At 40.8% G+C, this 18713-nt stretch overlaps 1 protein-coding gene across 2 annotated transcripts in view; it reads right to left on the bottom strand.

Annotated features, from left to right (window-relative positions):
* The window catches only part of peli1b (pellino E3 ubiquitin protein ligase 1b), a 47265-nt gene that overhangs the window by 15673 nt on the left and 12879 nt on the right, over nt 1-18713 (bottom strand). For both annotated transcript variants that reach the window (XM_088086163.1, XM_042501828.2), the window contains exon 2: nt 2736-3059. In XM_088086163.1, the coding sequence (XP_087942289.1) occupies nt 2736-2818 (83 nt within the window). In that variant the 5' untranslated portion in view covers nt 2819-3059. The remainder of the gene's footprint in view (nt 1-2735; nt 3060-18713) is intronic.

Consider the following 18713-nt stretch of genomic DNA (forward strand, 5'->3'; position numbering starts at 1 on the left):
TTAACGCATTTGTCCGGCCTCAAAGATGCAGTTTGCAGGCAAACTCCAGCAGTGTCTAACTTGTAAAAAAATTAATTTATTGTGATTTTTGGGTAACAAAACCTTCAGAATTGGAGGCACAGCTCCTTCATGATTATCTAGTTACCAAAACGTTGTAATAAATGTATTTCTTTTGCAAGTAAGACAGCGTGCAGGAGTTTGTCAGCAAGTTGTGTCCTACTCGTCCCTCTCCTTTGCACTTGTTTTAAAATTGATCTGCACGGCAGTCTTTTGTTCTAGGCCTAAAAGCTACACATGGCATTTTGGTGAGAAACACTGAATGCATACACATCTTTTGTCTGTTTAGAAGTTGATGCTAATGTAATAGCTAATTAACTACAAATATCACAGTTTGCACAGTTAACATTTTGATCTCAATATTAGTACATTTTAAAGTTGTGTTGTGTATTTGACAGCATGTAAAGTGCCTCCTATGTCATCATGACCTCAAGTGGCTTTCAATGCATAAATTACAGATTATTGTCAAAATGTAACATTGATGGATTCACTTTAATGGATTGTGCTAATGTAAGAGTTATAGGCTCAACTCACACTAAAGCCACACAGAAACTATACTGAATGCTCATTAAAATGTTCACTACACTTCAAGCAGTCGTTTTAGTAGCACAGTGTGTCATCCAGAAAAAAATGCCCCTATTGACCTTTTTAAAAAGCGTGGCCTGACCTAGAATTTAAAAAATAGGAGCGGAAAAAGCAGAGCAAAACGGAAAACTGGGGTTCTCCCTTGTAAAGGCATGGAGCTGCGTTTACTGCTCGCTGCGTTTTTCCACTAGGGAAAATTTCCACAGTCGGTCATCTCCCTGACAATACCGCTCCAGAACAACCCAGAACAACAAACTGTGAGTCAGCTGTGAAACCAACTGTGTTTGTGTCTGTGTGAGACATGAAAAATGTGTGTGTGTGTGCGTGTGTGTGTGTGTGTGTGTGTGTGTGTGTGTTGTACGTGCACAAGAGTGTATGTGTGCCTGTGTGTATGTAAGGAGTTTTTCCGACATCTGCATTCCTCTGTGGAGTGGGCTGGGACGGGGAGTGGAGTGGAATAGCCCTTTGGGGAATAAACAGGAGACAGACAGATAAAGGAAGTCCTTCACTGTCAGTGGTTATTGGAGAAAGTGTGTGCGAGTGCAGTTAAATGTCTTCTATGCTGAAGATGCAGGGTGCGGTGTGGAAGGATTTTCCTACAGCTGAGAATGTGGACTTGAGTCAAAACAAATCTCCGGACGAAGAGAGAGCCAAGGTGTTAATGATGAGGATTCACATGACCAGAGTTAATCTCATTCTGTAATATTTCAAGCAATGTGGTAAATCTCCAAAAATACTAAACTCTCACTCTTCAACAATCTGTGTCCTCTCAGCGCATGACCCTGTTGAACTGGACAAAAATAGCACCATTGTTTATGTTGTTCTGTGGGAAAGCCTTTCCGTTTGATTTCCTGGATCACTGCATTTGTTCACATCTCGTGGTCAACGCGAACCATTCAGATACTTCATCTGCCAAATTTAACAACCAATCAAAGTGCATCTTAATCCTCACTGTATATTCCCTCAGGTCTTTCACCACAACAATAGCTCTTCCTCTCTTTGCCACAACTATTTCAATTGTTACAAAGTTATGATTACTTTTTTAATTAGTGTTCAGACTGCATCTGTATCACTGTAATTTAGGCTTCACTGTGCCTTAAAGGAGCCATATTTTCTTGTAAACAAACATAAATACATTTAATGTTGCTTACCAAAATGCATATATTTATTTCAAATATTTTAAATCTTAATGTTCATGTTTACTTGCAAACAGTCTTCCTTCCTGTCTTTGTGAGCACATTGCTATGCTTCTGTGCACGTTACCTCCACTGTCACACAGCCTGATACCATGAAACAGGCAACAGGAATGTGTTTACATGTTGAGTGTGTGATTCTTGTTTTATACAAGCAGATTAAAGGAATAGTTAATCGAAATTCGCCAAGCAGGCGCTCATATATGTGCTAGCTGGCTGTTGGCTGTAGTCTTTGCGGTGAGTTACAGTGCGACTTAGCAATAGTCGGCCTTCATCGCCGGTAGTACTTTGATGTCAGTTTGGTGTGTCTGGGACTTTATAACTTTTCTTTGCTGTCTTTCATTCAGCCTCCTTCACAGTCTGCACTGATATGCTTTAATTCGTCCAGGACCAAATAAAGCCCAAGGAGGTGAATACTTTATACAATTTATGTTGTTTTTGGGTGAACTATTCCTTTAAGAGGTCAAAAACTGCCAAAATGCATATTGAAAGAGTTATGACTAGGAGGTGAATGGTTTCAAAAAAGTATGTTTCAATAACTGTCTTCAGAAATACACGACAAAAACTCAAACCACAAAATGCACACGGGTAGGCCTCATTTTCAGGTCCATGTGCAGAGCGAATTCATGTGGCTCCAAACTATCAATCAAACACTGGGAGTGTTGGAAGCACTGATTGGACTGAGCCAGAACAGCCAACACTCTGCCACCAACACATCCAACCATTATCGGCCATGACTCATGGATCCGACGATGACCAATGCGGACGATCCTGGCCAGCGCACACAGGTGGCGCTGAAGCTACGCATCATCAGTAACCACAGCTCTGACTCTCGGGCAGACAGCACGATACATTCACAGGTGTGTTCTGGATGTAAGGGCGTGAATTGCTTTTGCTTACCCGAGCACAATGAGCTCTCCGTACTTCACTGGCACTTTGGTGGAGGCGGTGGTGGAGATGTTTTCCTGCTCCGGGGAGTACATTGGGCACGGCTGATTGAGGTTTGGAGGAGGAGGAGGAGGAGGAGGAGGGGAGGCGAAATGGGTGAGATCCAACAGGGTGAGGGACACAGGAAGGGGAAAGGAGGGGAAGGGAGGGGGGGAGGTGCTGATCGAATGGAGCACGGGGGGAGAGGAGGAGAAGGAAGGGGAAGGGTCAGCTGAGCCTCAGCTCCACCCTCTCATGCTTCATGTGTCCGTCTCTCGCAGCACCGCTCGTCCTGCCCTGCAGAGTGACAAAGAAAGGGTTAACACGAAGATTAGTGTTTTTAGTGGAGGATGAAAATAAATTTCCATTTGTTTTTTTTTACTTAAAATTTTTACAGATTGATGTTTAATTTCATGCCTGTGAATAGTTTCTCACAGTTTCTCAAGACAACAAAAGTACTGCTGCTTTTGGGACAATTCCTTTCTCCTAAAAACCTTCAACTCAACACTAAATGTGTGTAAATATCCTAGTTTTAGTCCACGCGGTTTTGAAGTAGTGGTGTTGGTTCAGTGGTTTTGCCAACACAGAGGGCTCCAGCAGGAAAAACAAAACCCAGAAAAATAAAAACACAGGGCTGTCCAGCAGTTCAAATCTATGAAAACACATGTGCTGGTAGATTGTGTTGTAAAATGAATGTTGTATTTTGACAGTTTACCTCACAATTGGCAAAACAGTGTGTATGGTTGGGTGGCTGTGGCAGGTTGACCATCAATCAATCAATCAAACTTTATTTATATAGCACTTGTCACGCAAAACAAAAAAGGTAGCACAAAGTGCTTTACAAACAGATTAACGTCAGGTAAAAGAAAAATACAACCCCCCACCCCACCATCCACCGCCCACCCCCACCCTGCATAAGGTTAAAACATTAATCTACATCTACATTAACAAACTAGGTAACAACACCAATGATCAGATGGTTGTCTGCTCGATCCCCAGCTCCCCCAGTAAACTCCCTGTCTTTCTACTCATTCCCCAGGTCAACTGCGGAGTTTGCAGTGACCACAGTGTAAAGGTTCAGGGGTATTTTAAACAGCGAGTGTAGAAAATGAGGAAAACAAAACTATCCCTTTAAGCCCCACATGGCTGAAATTGCTCAGTAGGTACAAATGCAAAATACATCCCACACACACTTCACACCTCCCAAGATTTTATTGCAAACTTTGAAATAAAAAGGCCTTCATCAGAGCATCAGGGACATGACTAAGGTCGGGTGTACATGTGGCTTATTATTCTTGCTGAGTGAGGTGGGTGTCTGTAAATGCTGACTTCAGAGAATGACTCAAAAACACTCGCGCAGCTCTCTAAATACACAGGAAATCACATCGAGGAGCAGTGAAAGAAAGCAATTGAGAAAAGAACAAGAAGGCATGAGAAAAAGGAGAGGATGGGCTTCCTGTTACGACAAGCTAAAGGTTTCACTCAAGACCTTTTCGGACAAAAAAAGCTGAATATAAATATACTATGCTATCTTTAAAAACAAGAGCAGATCAAAAACAATAACATTGTCTCTGTACTTCCAAGCGGTCCTCCTCACGAGGCAGAATATTCCTCCTACAATTCCCAGAGTGCCTTTCTGCTAAGCGAATGCAAAACCACACATGAATAACGCATAGGATAGGCGGTTAAGTGTTTTGATGATGAGGCAGGATACAGGGCTTTAATCCTAAAGAGTCTCTTACTGAAGAGCAGGAAGGCAGATTCAGTCCCATTAGACCGAGTGGGAGAAGTTCATACAGAGGCCTTCCAAGTAAGTATTTCAGACACAATGTCAGACATTCAGGACTACTTAACATGTATAAAGATGCTTTTGCTTTACCAGATGTCTTTAGACGGGCCCGTTTTAAAGTGTTGCTGAAACCCTACCTGCTCACACATCCTCATCATCATACGAACTGCCTCACACCTGAAGAAAAAAACATTTTACTCAGATCCTAAAATCTTGCTCCAGAAAGTGTTAACAATGTGTTAACAATAGATCTATATTCAGAGCATCACACCGCAGCATCGGTATAGCTGTGAGTTATAAACAGCTTCATCATCGCTCACAGTGAGAGGGAGGAAAGAGGGCGGAGGTGAAACAGCGGTGGCACAGACAGAAATCACACCACGGTTCAACACATTTGACTTGAGCACTTCTTGCAGTTCATCCAGCAACATTTTTTGACAGAGTTCAGCAGGTGGTAGGGATGGTTGTGAATCTTTTCAGCTTTTTCCTGACGTGGCAGTGGACGGAGGGATGTTTTATTCTGGATGGAGGCAGTAAAAGGAAAATGGAGGACCTGGAGGAGCGTGCAGGGAGAAGGGGGAGGTGAGGGCAGGGGTATTTAAATTGCAAAACTGGGCTGTAAGCCTCAGCCCCACCTGCTCCTCTAACAGAAGGGGTTAATCCCATAGACACGCACACATGCAACATTGTCAATGCATACTAAAACACTAAACCGTGTGCATGTAAAATCCTCTTTGTACACTCACATGTGCATAGTCAGTAGCATCAAGGGAGCTGTTGGCTGACGTGCCAGGAATTGATTTTTTTTACCTATGGATCCAAACATTGAAGACCAAAAGAAAGAGGTCTGAGTGCAGCAGTGGGTCCTGTCACTGAACAAATCAGAGCCCAGAGTGCTGAATTATCTTATAAAGAACGCAACAACAACCAGAGATGAAACAAGAGACAATACAGTTTTTCCTTCCTGATACTGATTCCAGTTGCTGAACTTGCATATCAGCTGCTACCATGTAGCATGTCTAAACAATTTGTAAAACATGTAAATACACATACATAGAATTAATGCTGCAGAAGTAGCCAAATAGCTGACATCTTGCAAATGGTTACTGTTACACTATATATATATATATATATATATATATATATATATATATATATATATATATATATGTTTGTTTTACATACATAAATAGCGTAATATGTAGGATACCGCAGTTTTATCAGGATGTGAAACAACTATACAGTTTATTATATTATTATTATTATTTTACGTGGTATCAGACAGGGCTGCCCCTGGAAAGTTGACAATTCGAATCATCAGCCGCAGACTCCTTAGTCGACTGAGATAGCAGTAATTTATTTATTTTTTTGCTAGTTAGCCTGCTATTTAGTGTACTTCTGGGGACATTTTGGTCCCCAGATTTTGCTGTGGAGTGAATGCTCTTGACTTTCACACTACTCTTTGGAGCTGCGGACATGCAGGCTGCACATAGACAGCTGCACAGAGAAGGAGAGAGGAGACACCCACTGCTTTCAAAGTGGGGAATTTGCAACTCAGCAACTTAGAACGATAAAGTCTCTGTCTTTTGTTTGACACCTAGTGTTTGCAAAAAATGTATTGCACATTTAAGACCTGTCATTAGCACCATTAGCTTGTTTGCTATATTACATGAATGCCGCTGTCACACTGAACATCCTACGGAGCATGTTCAAACTTTAAAACTATCAAAAATCATACTGAATAATCATACTGAACTGCAAAATCTGTTTTGACTGACAGCCCTAGTATCAGATCGGTGCACCTACATCATGGCCCTCATTCTTCAATCACAATAGTCCTTCTTTTCCCTTTCTCCTGTGTGGCTCAGGGACATTAACCTAACATTATTCAGTGCTACATCTTATATGCAAAGAGGCCAAATGTATGCTAAAGAGTTTGAGGGATAGATATTAGACCTTTCGCATTAAGTAATCATAAATCATATCTTTTTTTAATATTCAAAGCTAAAGTAATTGACATTTTGTATTAACAATAATGAGCTGCAAATTGGGAGCAGGAACATCTTTGAGTGACAGATTTACTTTTTTATTTTAACCTTTGATTTCTCTACTTATGCTAAGAAACAACCCATGTCAGTTTTATAAAAGAGGCTTTCATTGAGGAAAAACATGCGCTTTGTATTTCAAATTACTGATCATCAACCTGGCTTAAGATCTTGCTTCAAATTGGCCTCAGTAGTATGCATGAGCTTTTTGTATGGGTGTGTGTATAATTTTTTAAGTGTGTGTGTGTGTGTCTGACTAAGCTCCTGGCCTCTGCAACTCTGCATGACACAGAGCTCGGCGTGGCCTCGTGCCAACTGCTGCTTAGCTACCGAGACACACAGTCCTACAACAATAGATCTGGAGCTCGGTGAGACTGACTTTGCAGGCCGAGGTCAGGGATTGTAACAGCGTGCTGCTGACAGCGGGAACAGCAACCTCACACTTACAAAAGCCCTCGTAAAACTTAACTGCAAGGAGGCACGGATGACACCTGCCATTCCCACTGGCTGCCAACAGAGAACAACATATGACAAACAAATGTGAACGCACAGCAGCAGCAGCAAACGCACACATAAATACGTCTTCATGTTAACACGGAAGCCGGGCAACAGCTGCACTTTTTCTTTTTGAGTCCATCTCCAGCCGAGCCGCAGTGCAACATGTCAAACTGTCCTGTTTAGCATGCATGTACGCCAAAGGGCAACACACAGCCATGCCAAGGGAAAACAGTATCAGTCAACCAGGTCACACCCAAAGTTAACAGAGTACTCTGCACAAAGCGTCCCTGTTGAGTTAAAAGGTGCGTCAAGCTTGATGCTATGGTAAGTCAAAGGGTGACACACTTTCAGGATCACAAGGCATGAGGGCTCTGTGGAAACAAACATGTTAATCAGAGGCAGTGTTTCTGTGCTGGTAGGTCAGGGCCCAGAAATGGGTCAGAAAATGCTCAGACAGGGTCATGGACAAAGAGGAACTCAAAGGGGGAACCACAGTATGGTGTTTACTAATCTGCTAAGTCTATTGCACGGTTCGGCCTTGATTCATAACAACCACTGGCACGAAGATCTTAAGGCTTAAGCTAATGGCTCATGTGACAACACTTTCCCGTACCCGAGACCTTCATAACAAGACAGTAATATTTGCCAATGATATAAAGAATCCCGGTAATGAGTCCTAAAACCAGGAAATCCGTTTGCATTTCAGCACTTCTGGTTTCCTCACCTCAAACCAAGAATAGGTTTTAGGTAAGAAGCTGGAAATAAGGTCTGTGATAAAAAACTTTCATGTTCTGTTCTATAACATAAAATATGTCCGTAAACACCCCACTGTGAACTTTGAAGCTTTTATGTGTCAAAAATCAATTCAAAAATCCTGAAAGTGGTGCTCACTTGTTAAGATTATCTCGCTGGCCAAAACACGCAAGTTTCATAAATGTTTGTTTACCACAGAGCTTATTTTCTGCAGTGATCCAAAATCCAATGGAAAAAACCCAAAGGCTTTTTGACGAGGGAACCAGGACAACGTTAGCTTCTGAGTTGGCCGGCAGAAAAGCGTCATCCCTGGGGCACTCTATAAGTGATGCTTAAACATAGGGATTTTAAAGTTTTTGTACATGCAATGCTTTCAACTCGATAGGCTTACTGCAATTAAAATTGCCAAATTCCAACATAGAAATGGCTTCAGTGATGAACATGCAAACTGTAACTGAAATAAAAGTAAATTCTAATTTAAAACTAAACTTCTAATAAAACTCCAATAAATGCAAAATGTGAACTATTTTTATTGCTGATCAGTTCCCTGATAAGATTCTTGTTTTAATACTTTTTTTTTCTAATGTCAGAAAATACTGACATTGATGATTTCCCAGAGCTTAAGATGTTTGTTTTGTCCAACCAACCAACAGTCTAACCCAAAGATGTCCAGTTCACTATCACATATAACAAAGAAAAGCACTACATCTCACATTTCCAGAGGCTGGAAATATTTGCTATTTTTGCTCTAAAAATTTCCAAAATAATGAGCGGTTGATATAAACTGCTGAAAACATAAATACTGAATAAAAAACTTTAGTGGACAGAGAAGTACGCCCACATCAGGCACCAGGTCAGGGTGGAAATGAAAACCAGGACCTCCACCACAGTGTTGCATCTTCATTACTGGAAAGTGGTAATGATATCCTGCTGGTAAAGTGGGTCATCATATCAATAAATAATAACGGATGCCTGGCACAGACTCTGAGAAGATGACATGTTTCTGGCTTACTGGACACGTGGAGCTATTTCATATGAAGCAAACCTGCTGCTACGTAAAAACTGGTCTTCATATTAACGGAAAAAAAGAATGCTTAGAAAATTAGAAAATTATGTCTACAATTTCATTTGATTTCATTCTATAATATATATTTATTCCATGGTATTCTATTGAAATTAACAAATTACTTGTTGAAAACTAAATATCTTTCTTGGGTTATCTCATGTTTATTTTCTTGTTAACTGAAATCCAAAATTTGTTCATAAATTTGTAGGTTTAATATTTACTTTGGATGTTTTTTTTGTTTTGACTCCACAGAAATTCTGCCTGCTGGGCTAAAACTTTGTGTCAGTACAATGTGGGCTGAAAGCTGATGACAGTTGTTGTGTTAGAGTGTCTATGGGTGTGTAAAAATGAAAAACCTGAGGGAGGAAAAATAAGAGCTCATCTTATTACTTGTGGCTGCTGTGATCTTTGCCGAAGCCCTTCATCAAGAAGGTCATCAGATACCAAATCGTCCCAGTATCACTGGCTCTCACCACATCCTCGAACACTCTGAGGCTTTCAGGCGTTTCTCACCTTTCATGTTCCCTGCGAGCAGCTCGCGAGTGAAAGGCTTTAAAGCTCCAACTGCTCCATGCTGAGCAGCAGAATCATGTTTTCTTCAAAAGCTTACAGACAACTATTTTCCAAAAACAGAATGTCTCTCTTCGACTTTCCCTCCTCTTCAGTCTTTTTATCTTTTTCTTTTTTATCTCTTTTGACAAATCACAAGTTACCTTCACAAACACATGGGGGGGGGCATCAACTGCTTCCTGTTATGTGCACACAAAACCAATACCTCTATAGATCGAATCACAATGTTTATTCACAATAACTTCCGGGTAGAATATCGCCGTGTCACATACATATAATCAAACAAGGCTGAGCAAAACTGCAAAAAAATGATTAGTTTTAAACCACCTAAAAATGCCCACTAAAAAATAAATAAATAAATAAGTATATGCTATATTTAGAATATTTTCACCACTTAACCTTAGCTCTTACCGACAGGGATTTGGAGCCAAAAACAGTCTTTTTACTCAGCGGAGTTGCTGGTCTGCTGCTGCCTCAATCAGCTGTGTAAGGTAGAGCGGAGCAAAAATCAAAATATGGTGTACAATTACAATATATGAATGTATGATATAAAATTTGTTTTAACAAGGTCCCATCCACAGTGTTACATTGTTTTGTTCTGGATTTTTTTCAAACATTAGCAAAGGAACACATTAAAAACAGATATGTCAGATAGTTCGGACCACTATGTTTGACCCTATATCTTAATTAGTTACAACTGAAAATGACAACACAAAGTTTGCCAAATTTACATATCTCTGCAATTCAAAACAGTAGCCAGTTTTCTACCTCTACTGTTAGCACGACGTCACAGTGATCCGCTCTGTATTGCACAACTTTCTTGCCTCGTGCCCACAGCTCATTTTACAAAGAGGTGCTCAGTTCGAGGTAACAGTCTTCGAAAAAAGTTACACAAGTGCCAAAGCCAAGTCTGGAACCAGAGAGAAAGAACATTTTCAAAGAGCACTGAGTAATGTCTGCTGTCAAATAAAAAACGGGCAGAGCGGGACTTGAACTGACATTCAACTGGCACAGCAGGACGCCACCTGTGAGATAATCTACAACAGAAGTTTTCAGACTGTACTGTGCTTCTCCGCACACTGACGTGATACACACATTTTTAAATTCAGTGTGACTTACTCTTTCCGAGGATGTGATTACCTGCACAAGCAATCTTTTTCAACAATGATTCATAATATCATTTGCTCCTAAAAGTGAAATTAACAATAATGAGAACATTTAGACGTATAACAGCCATGTTTCTGAAACGTCAACAAAGGCCTGCAACCCCACAGAGCGCAGCAGGACGCCGAATTAAGTAAAGTAAGAGGTTTGGTAGATGGTAAAGAGGCTGAATGTGAACTCCAGAGCAAACACGACATGGTGGGAGCGAGTACGCTCAGCTGATCTACCTCAAAAGCTTTCTTTGTCAAATTCTCCAGGAGGAACTCCAAGCCACTTAACCTGTGTCCTGTTTGGAAAGCAGTCTAAGTGTTTCAGCTCAGTGGAAGAGAAAAGGCATATCCATGTGCTTAAACTCCTCGCCTCAAGGAAAAGAGGTGATTGCTGCTGCAGTCAAAGCCCCATCGAGCGGCAGAGAAAAGGTCCTTTGGGAGGCATAACTGCAAACTTAGCCAAAGTAAAACAGCACATTTCCTTACGACAATATTCAGTCCACTGAAATACAAACGTTAATATTCAATTTAAACTCTGACAATATGCATTAAAGTCATTGCATGTTGTGTGTGCATCAAAGTAATTCTCTATTGAACCATTCATTATGCAGTTAATCCTGAAAAAAGTACAAAAACATCTATAAAACATGTCCCACTTGCACACATCTCCCATGTGCATAGAGGATGGGTCTTTGCATTTCTCCTCTCTTATTCTTTCTTATTAAAAAGGTAAAAACGTATTTTTATAACACAATATAAGTTATGAGAAAAGTGTCTTACTTTGACACATAAAGTTATGTGTTCCAAAAATGACAAAAATCTGACGTAACATGAAGATATTAAGTACTTTTGATGGGAAACTTCTTTTAAACACAGTGGCAGCAATAGCGACCAGCAGAATATTACAGTGTAAAATACACCTTTGCCAGAATTCAACAGCTGTGAATTTCACCTTTTAAGATCTTTAAATCAGTCAGTATGTTTACATGTACAGTTAGGTCGAGCTACGGTCATAGCTCGATTACGCTATTTAACTGGACTATTGTCTTTGTCTCAGTATACAAGCACAGGGGGAGAATCACTATATTGACAAAAGTATGTGTGACTCCGCCGCGATGGGTGGCGATATGCCTCCTTTCAGCTAGTTGCTACTGGACTTCTTACTGTTGACCTATTACGTCACACGCCAAACAAATTAGCAAGCAATGTGGGCGATGTTGATACCGTCATCTTGTTTTGTTTCCTTCCCTTCTTCATTTTTTATTTTCCCGTCTTTCTTTATGAATTTATGCCGCTCAACTTCTGGGTCAAAGCCCAGCGTGGGGACTATGGAGCATGTGCAGACCAGCCAGGCCAGTTTATGTCAGCTTGGTGGGTTTGAGTGTGAAATTCGACTTAGTATGATTTCAGTCAGACTAAGGTGTTCAGTTTATATTAAAAGTCCAGTTTTAATCAGACTAACAATTTGACTTTTTCTAAATGTAAATGTACTGTGTGAGGGGTGAGGGTATAGCCCCCCTCCATTAGGCTCTGAACTACTACTACTACTACTACTACTACTACTACTACTACTACTACTACTACTACTACTACTACAAAAAACTCAGTTCAAGTTTCAGCCATTAACTTAAATCATCTACAAATAGTTTAAAATGTAGTCCAATCATACAAAGCATACACAAAAACAACAGATTGTCTCAGAGAGGACATCCATGTGAGGGCAGGCAGAGACAAATCAAAAAAACTCAACTTCCTGTGACAAACACCAGCTGTTTGGTGGGAGAGTCAATTGGCCAGCAAGCCTTCAGCCAGCTCCCAGACAAAGAACAACGCGTTCAGAAGATCAAAATGACAAAAACAGGATATCATAATATAGTTATGAGTAAATGGGACTAATTGCAGCCTCTTCACCTCTGAGCACAGCATGATTGTTGAGTGAGAGATTGACTGTTTTATATGAATGTGTTGGATGTTGATAACAGGGTAAAAGGAACATTACAGACCAAGAAAGAAAGAAAGAGATGAAAGCTTTCCTACAGTCCCTTGTTATGTCTTTTACTGTTTTTCCAAATGGTAACTAAAGTGGATCCCTGTGCAGCACATCATGCAGGAGTTTACAGTTATAGGAAAGGGGAGGACTGCGGGGTCTGACCATAAACATCATCCTCGCACTGTAAATGTTGCTTGTCTAAAAAAACACATCAATCTTAACGACACTCAATAACAAGCCGAAGCACGTGTTAACCCTACAAATGAGGTATTTTTAAGATTTCCGTTCGAGTGTGGGAGGCTGTGTGTGTACATCAGTGGGGATTTCATTTGTAATAAGAGTGAAATGTATTTGTGAGCAATATGTGAGCGTATGTGTGGGCGCGAGCTCGTTTGCAGACGCCCCTGGTCCGGTCTCCAGTGTGTGGAGTTGCACGGTCGGGTCAGTGGAGAGGGATTGGGTTTGCACACTGTGAAGATTAGACGCTCGATGGCTCGGAAACTGATCTGTGGGGCGGAGGGGGGGGGGCTGGCAAACCTGACGCCAGATTCTCTTCTATCTTACATTTTGGCTCTTGTCCTCGGCCGGACTTGTCCGATCGATGTACATGAACAGATGGCATCGGCGTGGCAGAACATGAAAAGAAAGAGGACGGACAGGAAGCAATTTTTACTCGTATTTTTCCAAAAGGTATTGAAGAGAGGAAACATGGTGTGCATTTGTCCTGAACAGAGGGTCTCCGCCTAGCTCGCACCTTTTGGATTGATAAGTGTCTTGATTATTACACAGGCCATCAAGACCTCTAGAGTACTACTTTCGGTTATTAAAACATCACATCAGAGATATTCTGAGTTTGCTTTAAGTAAATATAGCTCCATGCAGTTTTGTGCACAAGTGTGTTGCACCTGCAAAATGTTGCTGAAAAACATCACTGGCTGACCCATGGTGTTAGCATGGATCCCACTAATTATAACTACTGGCTATTTTTTCATATTTGTTTGTGCTGGTACACAGATCACATGCCTTCAACACTGTGGGCAGTAATGTTTTTGACAACTGAAGTACACACTGTGCAGAGGATTTAAAGTTGGCCACGCTTTGTTTAGTTGATTTAATTATATAAAAAATAAACTTGTTGGCCCATATCTGGAATTTGCAGACTGGCTGCAGAGTCGGGACATCTCTACTTCTATTACGTAAATAGTCAGAGCTTCCTGTTGGCTGCCTGGATAACGACATACACTTTGAGACCAAATCAAAAATCTGCCAGGTCAGTGTTTGGCAAAAGGCTAGTGTTAATTTTCCAGTCTGCTCTCACTCCTTTGCTGTGGTTCCAACACCTTTTCCATTTTTCTCACTGAACATAAAGAAGATTTTTTTATGTGACTGATTGGACATGTGCTGCGATGCAACTGTAACAAGCTCATGATCTCTCCATCTCTGCTTGGCTGGCGTCTGTTCTTCCTGACTCCAATGGGAAATGATCAGATTTTCATTTCCATTCACACAAAAACTCCAATGTACCGTCTCAAAAAAAACCCCGCAATGTGTCCTGGCACACATAAAGCATTTCCATCCAGAGGAACTATAAAACCAACAGGGAAAATCACTGCTGATGCAACGTTATAGAAAATTAATGTGGCGTGAATAAAATCTCCTGAAGCTCAGCTGGGTGTACACAGACAGATAAGACTGCATTATCAATACAAACCAGAGTGTGAACTCCTGACGTGAGTTACTGAGCGGAAGCTTAGACAATAAAAACAGAATAAATAAGGGTTTCGTGAGTGTCAGTGTATGCATGGTTTAAACATATTCATTTTGATATTCTATCGATTACTCAAAAGCTAAACACATACTGGAGCCTGAACACAAGACCATTTCTGTCTCGCCACAGACACGCCTGCAGCCGGTCTGCTCTAAAGTGATTTAGAGTCAGCGCGTCGATGCACACACCAAGTCCCAATTCCCTGCCCACTCACAGGCAGGCACACTCCTCTCATGTTCAATGGTCCCTGGAGGTGTCTGTGTGTGTGTGCGCGGTTCAATATTTACACCAAGATGGAGACATACCGTATGCCAAAATCACAAAAGCATGGTGACACATTGCTTAAGACAAAGAAATAATGCCGGTCAGGACACTTGAGGCAAAAGTTAAGGGTTCATTGAAATATCTAGATTTAAGCCTTCTGTGAGATAATCAAACAAATATCTGCACATCTATGCAGAATCAACAACGGGAAAAGATTTTGGCACTGAAAACACTCAGGTTTCCATTCGTAGTCCAAGCAGTACTGACCAATCAGGAGGTAAACCGATCTCACAGGAGAGGGGTAACACTTTGGCCAAAATTCAATCTCAGAGCCCACCATATAAGTGTATCTGCATTCATATGCAGTTATCTATTCATAGAGATTAGCCAAAATGATCAGCACACAGAGAGGAAGTCTTTGCCCGTTTATCCGCTAGTTACACTGGATCTCGCAATATTGGCTGCCCACAGCGGCTCTATCGTCAACCAATCGATAGTCCTGGGGCCTCGAGATTGGCTGTGAGATGATCCCTAAAAACCCTTTACACACCAATTTTTGATGACAACAAGCCTTAGTTGCAAGCCTTGGTTAATATATAAAAACTTCAACATTAATTTTCTGCCAAATTACTTGTCAATTCATTGTTTAAGTTCTAATTCAGAATAACAGTGCCTTCCACATTTTCTGCAGAAAGAAAAGCTTCTAGTGATGTAAAGATAGAGAGTCTGGGTATCATATTTGCTTCTGCTGCACCATATGGCCACATAATCACTATGATGATCTGACTGCCACAAAATATATATATCTATCTTCACTGGATATGATTACGTTGTTTGTGTGAATCATGAAAGTTGAGCAAGACTATAATTCTCTCTGGTTGAGAGAGTCTGCCAAATGCCATAACTGTAAATGTGAATCAACTGTACACTTACTGTGTGATGAACAACCTGCTTACTCAGGATGGAGCACACATGCTCCCTAACATGGCGAATGAAAAATTAATTAGCTTCACTCCATCTGTCTTTTTTTTATCACCCTTTTTACAGAAACATATTACAAGACATGCACACTCTGTGGTGTCTGGGCTCTCTAGAGGATCCATTAGCCTCCACCAGAGAGCTAATAAACTGGTACACAAAGCAGACCACTTCCGTGTGTGCTGTTACCAACACAGTGAGTCTACACAGACACTGAAGTGGGCAATATTAAGCCATGCTGAGCTACTTTTAAGAGGATCTTCCATAGCTGTGACTATGACGGAAAAAAGGAGTAGTCGGTAACAAGGCAGATTAGAATAATCCACTTGGGCTCAACGCCAAACACTTGACCTGAGGAAGCGTTGCCACAACAATACTCACACTCATCAGCTATAAACAGCAAGGCATGAAATATGTGGAGCGGGTCAGGAAAAGGACTTGAACATTAGAAACAAGGTGAGGAATGTAAACCCGAGCTGTGTTGTTGAAAGCAGATGTGAACATAGTGAGGATGGCATCAAAAGCCGTCGGGCCTCACGCTTAACAAAACCAACACACGAGGAACACATGCTGAAATGTCCTGTAAACGTTTTCTAGGCCACTGAAAAGCCAACACACATCACACCTCTCTGACCAATTTCAAGTGTGAACATTACATGTCAACCAAGGCATCGATCCCCCTAAGAAAAATACACACTTTTAACTTTTAAAGTAAGCCCAAGCAGGACTAGAGCTTTCCTAATGTATGACAGCACCATTCACACTTCTGCCATCCACTCCTAAAAAGCAGGCTGGAGTCAGACCCTTCGGCGCCAAATTCCTGCTGAGAATTAAATTAACTCATCAAAACAAACTACTAGTTGCTCTGGAGGCTGCGAGAGATCGGCATCTCCAAAGAATCCAGGACTAGTCCCGCCAAAACGGGGCCAGAGGTGCTGGACTCGTGTCCAGGGTCAGTGGACTACAATACATGTCAGGTACTAATTTAACTGTGAAAACAAATATGTCATGTCATCTAAAAGTTTCCTCCTTTCCGCTGTTTTTAGTGTCTAATAAAAGCGGCTTAGGAGGAGTATTAAAAACAGCGGTGGTGGTTCCTGTTATTTTTGTTTTTTTTCTGTGAACAACTCTTGATATATGCGTGTGAATCAGACTTCCCAAAATCTAACTTAGGCTGCCTTTAATGAAAAAATAATTCAAATAAGCCTACATTCTCAGAAAACTGGCTAAAACAGTAAAAAACTCATTTTATGCGAGGAGTGGAAGGAATTAATTCAACATAAGGACCTCTAATCTGTGGTTATACTCATATATTGTTCAGATTTTCCCAGAAAACAGTCATATGTTTTATAATTCATGCAATGTAGCTATAATTTACATCAGGCAACTATTCAAGTTAAGGCTATGACCACTTTCCCTAATTTTATCATTAAGATGTGTTAAAATATTTCAAAATATAATGTATAAATGTAAACTGTGCCAAGTCTTTTATTGTTTGGACTGCTTCCCCATTTTTCCTCCCTAATTTGTTAAAGCCAGTTTCCCCATAGTGCAATCCATGCTGCTGCCAACACCAGTGGGACATTAAAAAAGAAGTGAAATCCAGCTTTTTGGGCTGAAACTAATAAATGTTCCTCTGGTTATTCGATTGGTAATTTGGTCTTTACAGTGTCAGAAAACAGTATAAAGTAATTCTAATCCCATGTTCATTTCGACCAACAGTCCAAAAGCCAGTGATCCTTCAACCAACTATCATATAAGAGTAACACAAGTGGCAAGTACTGACGTTTGAAAAGCCCCAAACAGTAAATTCAGCTGTTTCTACTTAATAAACATTAACAAAATTGATCAACGTGAACGTTGATCAATTTTGTTGATCAGCTCTCAGTTCTCGTTCACGTAACATAATAAAGCCAAGTTAGCCCTCCAAGCTAAAGCGTGCTAACTACACTAATGACATATACTGCAATATTTTTGTTGCAGATACTACATATTCCCCCAAAAAGTCAAAGACTGTATCATATTTAGTTGTCTGTAAAATCACCACTTCTGAGCAGAAGTTGGAAGTTAATTTTATCTCAGAGCCTGACCGACTTTCAGGGGGCCCTGCTTGTTGATTAATTAACTTTCAGCTCTACCACCTATTTTTGAAAGGATTAAGATTTATCTTAAAAATATGAGATAGTTTTTATAATGATAATAATAATAATAATAATAATCATCATCATAATCATAATAATAATAGTATTTGTGCCACAAAAATACATGGATTAATATGAGGACATGAATTTATGGTGATCTGCCAGCAGAGGTGAGTGACCGTTTCTTTCGTTAGAGTTTGATTATTCATGTGTGCTAAAAATATAATCGGCAAACTTACTGCAACTGTTTGCATCTGTGGCATTTTGTTAATTTTGTAACTAACGGTTGCTTTTCTACAGTTTCCAGGGCAGTATGCTGTCTGTGCTTTGTCAGAGCAGTCTACTGGTTTTTCCTGTAAGCGGCGCAGGGAGGGGGCTAACCGATGACAGAAGGCAGGGGGAAGAAATAGGAGGGCCGGCATTCGAATTACAGTCTCATCAATGATTCAGTGGGAAGAACACAGACTGGCGTGTGCACACAGACAACAAACAGCCCTGTTGGTGGACGTGCAACAAGACACAAATCCATGCAGCGTCTCGGGCACACTCAAATCCACAGAGACGCGGATATGCAAGTATGTGAAAGCCTCTGCGGCACACGCAATAGCAAATCTGAAATGTATACGAACTCACAAATGTAATATACATGCAGTCATGCACACAATGCATGTACTGTCCAGTGAGTACACATCTTAAAAACATGGGGGTGTATGGCCACATGTACAAGCAATCAAACCTTAGTACATCTACAGCCCGAGCACCATCTTTTGATTGTACAAAGCACACAATGTGACCTTCCTAGAAGCATAGTGCAGCAAAACAGTGTGTAGAGAGCTGTGTGTGTGTGTGTGTGTGTGTGTGTGTGTGTGTGTGTGTGTGAGCGAGCTCAGGCATTCATCTGCATTCAGTGCAGCAGGGAAAATTACACTCCCCAT

The sequence above is a fragment of the Plectropomus leopardus genome, chromosome 13, assembly GCF_026936395.1.
Source record: "Plectropomus leopardus strain MGB_pleo_1.0 chromosome 13, ASM2693639v1, whole genome shotgun sequence".
Classification (NCBI taxonomy): Eukaryota; Metazoa; Chordata; class Actinopteri; order Perciformes; family Serranidae; genus Plectropomus; species Plectropomus leopardus.